Below are 7650 nucleotides of genomic sequence, written 5' to 3'. Positions count from 1 at the left end.
ACCGTATACTGACACACTACATCACTGTATATACTGACACACTACATCACCGTATACTGACACACTACATCACCGTATACTGACACACTACATCACCGTATACTGACACACTACATCACCGTATACTGACACACTACATCACTGTATATACTGACACACTACATCACTGTATATACTGACACACTACATCACCGTATACTGACACACTACATCACCGTATATACTGACACACTACATCACCGTATATACTGACACACTACATCACCGTATATACTGACACACTACATCACCGTATATACTGACACACTACATCACCGTATATACTGACACACTACATCACCGTATATACTGACACACTACATCACCGTATATACTGACACACTACATCACCGTATATACTGACACACTACATCACCGTATATACTGACACACTACATCACCATATACTGACATTCTACATCACTCAGTGATGTAGTGAGTCAGTATTCAGTGATGTAGTATGTCAGTATACAGTGATGAGTACATTGCTGTGTAATGTCATATGGGGGTATTGTCATATATTGAGCACAGTGCTGTGTAATGAAATTTAAGAAGGGTGAATATATGGAATGGGATGTGATGTGACTTCTCTCCTCTGAGGTATTATTCTTTCTGGCAGTGATCACATGGCTATCAGTATCTCATAAAATACACCATACAGGCAGCTCTGACTCACCCTCCCTTCTCTCTCTCTCTGCAGCCCGGGAATGTCCCTGTGATCCCCCCACCCCCCTCCTCCTCCTGATATCTCAGCCCTCCAATACACAGCGGCGTTCCACCAACAGCCTCGCCCACTAGCCCGCTTACACACCCACCCACCCATGCACAGCGTCGGGCCTCGCGGACTAGGCCGAAGCCGCGGCCTCACCTGAAAATCGTGCCCGCAGCTCCTCAGGCCCGGCGCTGTTAAAAAAAAAAAAAAATCTAAAAAAATCGATTTGAAGAAGATTTGAATCGATTTGACCTCTCAACTCAATTCAAGATTCAAATCGATTTTTTTCCCAGCCCTACTGTCTGGTTGTCTTTGTTCCACTCTGGAGGGCCCTGGAGCTTCCACTGCCCTAACTGAAGTTGCAGGTTGGGCAGGAGCAGAGCCCTGAGCCTGAGGCGAGGTTGTATCCTGGGGGACTGGACTAAAGGGAGACTGAAACCTTTCAAATAAGGCTTTAAATGAAGAGAAGGTGGACGAAAGCTCCTTAACCGAGGCTGCAAGTCCTGACTCCTGTTCAGAGTCCCTCTCCTTAACAAGGGAGTCTATGCACTCCCTACACAAGACCTTTGTCCATGTTTCCCCTAAAGTGTCCCTGCAAAAGGCACACCTCTTCTTAGAGCTATGTGCAGACCTAGACTTCTCTGTAGCTTTCTGAAATACATGAAAAGAAAAAACAAACATTTTGTCACTTTTTTTTTTTTTCCAAAAAACAAGGATACAACCCTGGGAGTGCACTAGACCCTCCTTAATATGTGGGGATCTGAGCCTCCCTCCCCTGACCACCCAGGGTGTCTGCCCCCCCATGACAGGAACTATACATGGAGGGACAATCCTAGATAAAGATAAATACATACAAAACAGCGCTCGCAAATAAATTTATGTTATATGATAATCTTCAAACTCTAACTATCCCGTTGCAGCTGCAGGATAAAAGTGCTGACACTTTAGTAATATATAAACGAAATTCTGCGCTGGCAACTTACCAAGTAGAAAATTAATAAACTATAATAAAACCAAATAATAAAACCAAATAATAAATACACTATGCAAATAGTTGTGAATGTGAAAAAAATGTATAAAAGGGAAAAATTTTTTATGTAGACCTTGCACAATTTGCTGTGTACTGAGTGAAATCGTGCACATATGCACTAACAGACTGGGTAACTCAATGTAATAAGGGACAAATCAAAAATATATATGTACATACAAGTGATGCAGTTTGGATGAATAATCCAAAAAAACCCACATCCAAAACACTATGCGACTTGGGGCGATAGAATATCGCTAAACTGATGCAAAAAAATATATATAATATATATATGTGCTCTCATGTATTCATAATCATAAATAACAATGAAGTGAGCCTCTAAACAAAATAAACACCAAGTGAAATTATGAAACAAAAGTGTCAATTGGATCAAAATTTGCAAATGACAGAGTATCTATTAAATCAAAATGTTCCTTCACAAAAGGACAATCAGCAGACTTCCAGCTTTTTCATCCGTATGATAAATCAGGGCAAAAGGTATGCTTTGATAACGCCCTGGGGGAGGGGCGAAACGCGTCGACGCAACATCCTGCCTACGCCTGTTCAACCAGTGACATCACTTCCTGGAGTTGGTGGAACGCACGCCGTTCAGCGGCGAACCGACCAAGTATCTGAATGCCTGCTCTGCATGCCGGTCCCGTGAGTAGCGCACATATGCGCAGGTGACCCCATGGTATCCTAAGGTTTTACACTATATGTCTTTTCTTTTCTTTTGGTGGAACGCGAGCTTTGTGGTCCCAAAAGTTTCCTTCTAACCATCTCCTACATCAGCATACCTTTTGCCCTGATTTATCATACGGATGAAAAAGCTGGAAGTCTGCTGATTGCCCTTTTGTGAAGGAACATTTTGATTTAATAGATACTCTGTCATTTGCAAATTTTGATCCAATTGACACTTTTGTTTCATAATTTCACTTGGTGTTTATTTTGTTTAGAGGCTCACTTCATTGTTATTTATGATTATGAATACATGAGAGCACATATATATATTATATATATTTTTTTGCATCAGTTTAGCGATATTCTATCGCCCCAAGTCGCATAGTGTTTTGGATGTGGGTTTTTTTGGATTATTCATCCAAACTGCATCACTTGTATGTACATATATATTTTTGATTTGTCCCTTATTACATTGAGTTACCCAGTCTGTTAGTGCATATGTGCACGATTTCACTCAGTACACAGCAAATTGTGCAAGGTCTACATAAAAATTTTTTCCCTTTATACATTTTTTTCACATTCACAACTATTTGCATAGTGTATTTATTATTTGGTTTTATTATAGTTTATTAATTTTCTACTTGGTAAGTTGCCAGCGCAGAATTTCATTTATATATAATCCTAGATAAAGAGTACTCTTCCCCAGGGCACTCTTACCTTAGGAAGGCTGGAGGTAGTGTCCGTTGGCTGAGCATCTGCTTCCGACATGACTTGCAGGTGGTTGCTACTACCGAGTCCCACGCTGCCTGTGCGTGTCCCAGACTCGTCTCCAGCCTGTGCCTAGCTTCCCTATCAGTGCCGCGACCCGGAACCGGAAGTCGCGGGTCAAAGGCAAGCATTCGCCCTTCCGCCGGAAATGACGTCGCCTGTCGTCCGGCCCGCCTAGTTCCAAAAGAAAGAAAAAAAAAGAGAGCGGTCTGTATGGTATACAGGGAAGGTGAACGCTTGCCTGCTGCAGCCCTGTAGCCGCGATAGGGAGTCCCCCCAACCTGAAGCCGCGCTCGGCTAGGAAGTGGTGGCAACAGAACGAGGGGTAAGTCCCCCCTATGCCCTAGGAAACCCCTGCTCCCATTACAGGCTCCAAAAAAAAATATAAACAGCCGCAGTCACCCTGACTGAATGGCCTGGTTCCTTGCACAGTGTCTCCCCACCGGAGGAAACACTAATACTGAGGTCTGGCAGGGGGAAGTAAGAATTTATGGGCTGGCGCAGTGTTTCCTAGAGGAAGAGGAGGAGACTATCTCTCATGGTGGCTGTCCTGAAAGACGAAGGGGGAAAACTACATTTATTGGATTCTCCATTGAGGGACAAAAGTATTTTCCCTTCTTGTTATACTGCCATCTACAGAGGAGCAAGCAAAAAACCCCAGGATAACTCATCTACTACCAGCTTACCTCAGTTTTGTATTAATGCAGTACCTAGTACATAAACACAGAGGAATGGGACCTGTGTGTCATTCAATGGACACCAAGGTAAGGATGTTATTAGAAGAACATAAATGCGAACAGGTCTAAAAACAACTGAAATCTGGCTACTGCTTGCAGCTCAAGGAGCCACCTAAAGTACCTTAGGCCCAAAGCTGCATCAGATGGGGCCACTACGTCCACCTGGTAGAATTTGAAAAAAGTGTGAACAAAAGGTGGCAGCCATGTAAATCTTAGATACAGTTGCCTGATACCAAGATGAAGAGAAAATGTCCAATCTCCTAAGGACACTAGCAAAAACAAACTGACACATTTTGATGGTAGGAGGAGTTATCCTGGGCTTGGCCTACAGTTTTTTTGTTTGCCAGCGTTCAATTATCCTATAGACAGCAGCATAATTGTCTCAATCGACAAGAAAAAAAATTGATCACTTCCAGTTTCCATGATCAAATTTCATAACGAATGCCTTTTAATTTTCCTTCCTTTAGTTCCCATATTTAATTGGAAATAACACACCATTAAACGTCCTAAAATAAACCATTTATTAAGAAAATGTTCTTCCAATTTCATCAGTTAACTTTCTTGGATAACAAATCTGAAGCTGGCCATAAAATGACACATTCACAGTGTACACAATAAACAGTAAAACATTTACAAGGTCTAGAATGCTCAGCGGTAATATGAACTTGCATCAGTCTGAAAATGTCAAAACAGTACATTTTATTACAGGTCTCATTGATATGAGAAATAAAAAGCTGAAGAACAAATTAAAAACACAATGGTCCATGTACAGTAGTAATGGCACTTCACATGCAGCTTTTATAAAAACAAACACATGTGCAGGGACGCTGTCACATGGAGAACATGTGCCATATAACACATACAAGAGCAGCAGCAGAAGGACAAGTGACGCCCATAATCTGGGCAGTCTTAAGTCAAGGTAATACACAATGTTGCACTGCGTGCCCCAGCTTAGTCTTTATGTAAATATTACATACAGTAGTGATTAAGAGATGACTTGCTGAAATACATTAGGCCATATCTCCTCGACAGCTTCATTCTTCGTCTGTGCAAACCTGCCAAACAGAAGAGATAATATGATGTGATTTAAAGTTGGGTTCATTCCTCCCCCATTTTCCCAGTCCACAAAAACAGTCTATGATCTGCATCCATATGTTCCAATGTTCCCTGCACCTCAAAGACCGACTACAGGTTGCTCTATTATTACAAAGCGTGAATGTTAGTAACCTGTTGCAGGTCCCCGCCTACTGTGAGTTGTAAATCTAAAATCAAGTGTTGGTGTGGAGTAGAAAATTTTATTCTTTAGGGCTGAAAGTGGGGCAATACATATCTTGAGCCATAGTCCCAATCAATTAAGCACTTAACGACCAGAAGGATTTACCCCCTTAATGACCAGGCCATTTTTCTGTGATACGGCACTGCCTTACTTTAGCTGACAATTGCATGGGTGTGCAACGCTGTCCCCACAAACAGAGCTTTCTTTTGGTGGTATTTGATCACCTCTGCGGTTTTTATTTTCTGTGCTATAAACAAAAAAAGAGCGACCATTTTGAAAAAAATGTTTTATTTTCTGCTATAAAACATACCAAAAAAAATGGAATTTCTTCATCAATTTAGGCCAATATGTATTCTGCTACACATTTTTGGTAAAAAAAAAACCCCAATAAGTGTATATTGATTAGTTTGCGCAAAAGTTATAGCGACTACAAAATAGGGGATAGATATAGGGCATTTTTATGAGTAATGTTGGTGATCAGTGATTTTTTAGTGGAACTGCGACACTGTGGCGGACAGATTGGACACCTAACATTTTTGACACTTTTTTGGGAACCAGTGACACTATTACAGTGATCAGTGCTAAAAATATGCACTGACATTGTATTAATGACACTGGCAGGGAAGGGGTTAACATCGGGGCAATCCAAGGGGTTGACTGTGTTCCCTGGGTGTGTTTACTAACTGTATGGGAGATGGGCTGCCTGAGATAACACACAGATCCATCTTCCTGCATAACAGAAGACGAGATCTCTGTGTCATCCCCTGTCAGAACAGAGATCTGCCTTGTTTACTTCTGAAGATCCCCATTCTGTCTCTGCGGGGAACGTTCGCGGGTCGACAGAGTCCGCTGGACCCACTGATTGGCTGCCCCACTGGGCCGCGAACGAGCCAGACGTAGAGCTACGGCAATTTGCGCAGCCGAGACACCTTGCTGCAGTATAACTGCAGCGGCTGGTCGGCAAGCGGTTAAGCATACAACTTGTTCGTGTTCTACTTTTGCTCAATGTCTCATCAGTATAACTGAAAATGAAGTTTGAGTGACAAGTTTAAGTGACACTTGGGCAATGATCTTGCCATTTAGGGGTAACTCTAGAAAGCAATAATAAGTGGTCTACATATTGTACAGGTTATTTTTTCATCTTGCTGGAAAATGTCAAAGTTGCCTGGCTTCCCCTGTCCTTTTCTCACTGAGAAAAAGAAAGGAGGGTGTTGCCATGCATGTCAGGTTAGGTTCAATTAAATAATATGACTATAATCCCCTGGTAAAAAAAATTCAGCAAGACTACTTCGATCATACATTTACATTTTCAACACTTTCAGTATAATATACAGTATATTACAATGCAGAGAGCCTAATAGTACCAATAGACCGTCAAAGTATATTGCAGATTTCTAAATGGCAATTGTACAAACTTATAAAATAACAATAGTCATAGTAATTTAAATATGTAGTAAAAGCATTTAAATAAAGTTTCACAAACCTTAACAAACGGATGGTCCAAGAGCTGACTAGCTGTCCATCGTTTCTTTGGATCACTTTCCATGCAGTGAGAAAGAAAATCTTTTCCTTCTGGGCTTATTCTATCTGGGCTTGGAGGCTTGTGCCCCATCCCTACTTTGTACATAATCTGAAAGTTGTGTTCATATTCATGCCATGGTCGCTAAAACAAAAAAAACAAAACAAAAAAAAAAAAGCTTGTTAAATTGACCTCTGGAAGATGTAATTTTTTCCCCCCACAAATAGAGCATTCTTTGGTGGTAATTGAAAAAGACTGACAATTTTGAAAAAAAAAACATTTTTTTTTAACTTTCTGCTATAAAACACATCCAATTAAAAAAAAAAAATGTATAAAAATCTAAAATTTCTTTATAAATTTGGGCCAATATGTATTCTGCTACATGTTTTTGGTTAAAAAAAAAAAAAAAAAAAAAAAAAACCAACAAACGTTTATATTGATTGGTTTACACAAACATTATACAGTAGCATTTACAAACTATGGTATATATTTATGGATTTTTGTTTTTTTTATAGCAGTAATGGTGGCGATCAGCGACTTATAGTGGGACTGCAATATTGCGGCAGACAATTGGACACTGACACTTTGCGGGAATTTGTGACATTAATACAGTGATCAGTGCTAAAAATATGCACTGTCACTGTACTAATGACACTGGCTGGAAATGGGTTAAACATCTAGGGAGAGCAAAGTGTTAACTGTGAGCCTAGACAGTTTTTTGGTGTACACGGTGTGCTGCTTTTACTAGGGGAAGAGATGGATTTTATTACTTTTGCAGGGACACAAAATCCATCCCTTCCCCCATCAGAAGGGAGAGCTGCCTTGTTTACATAGACAGATCTTGGTTCTGTGTGTTTACCAACGATCGGCAGGTGCCGGTGGACATTCAGT

At 40.8% G+C, this 7650-nt stretch overlaps 1 protein-coding gene across 9 annotated transcripts in view; it reads right to left on the bottom strand.

Moving 5' to 3' along the window:
* Window positions 1-4471: 4471 nt before the first annotated feature.
* MAP3K4 (mitogen-activated protein kinase kinase kinase 4) overlaps window positions 4472-7650 on the bottom strand; it is a 257666-nt gene continuing 254487 nt past the window's right edge. For all 9 annotated transcript variants that reach the window (XM_073627458.1, XM_073627459.1, XM_073627463.1 and 6 more), the window contains 2 exons: window positions 6724-6903; window positions 4472-5019 (listed from right to left, as the gene is read on the bottom strand). In XM_073627458.1, coding sequence (XP_073483559.1) covers window positions 4999-5019; window positions 6724-6903 — 201 coding nt within the window. In that variant the 3' untranslated portion in view covers window positions 4472-4998. The remainder of the gene's footprint in view (window positions 5020-6723; window positions 6904-7650) is intronic.

The sequence above is a fragment of the Aquarana catesbeiana genome, linkage group LG04 (assembly GCF_042186555.1).
Source record: "Aquarana catesbeiana isolate 2022-GZ linkage group LG04, ASM4218655v1, whole genome shotgun sequence".
Classification (NCBI taxonomy): Eukaryota; Metazoa; Chordata; class Amphibia; order Anura; family Ranidae; genus Aquarana; species Aquarana catesbeiana.
Note: the sequence above shows the minus strand (reverse complement) of the source record. Positions and strands in the feature narration are given on the sequence as shown.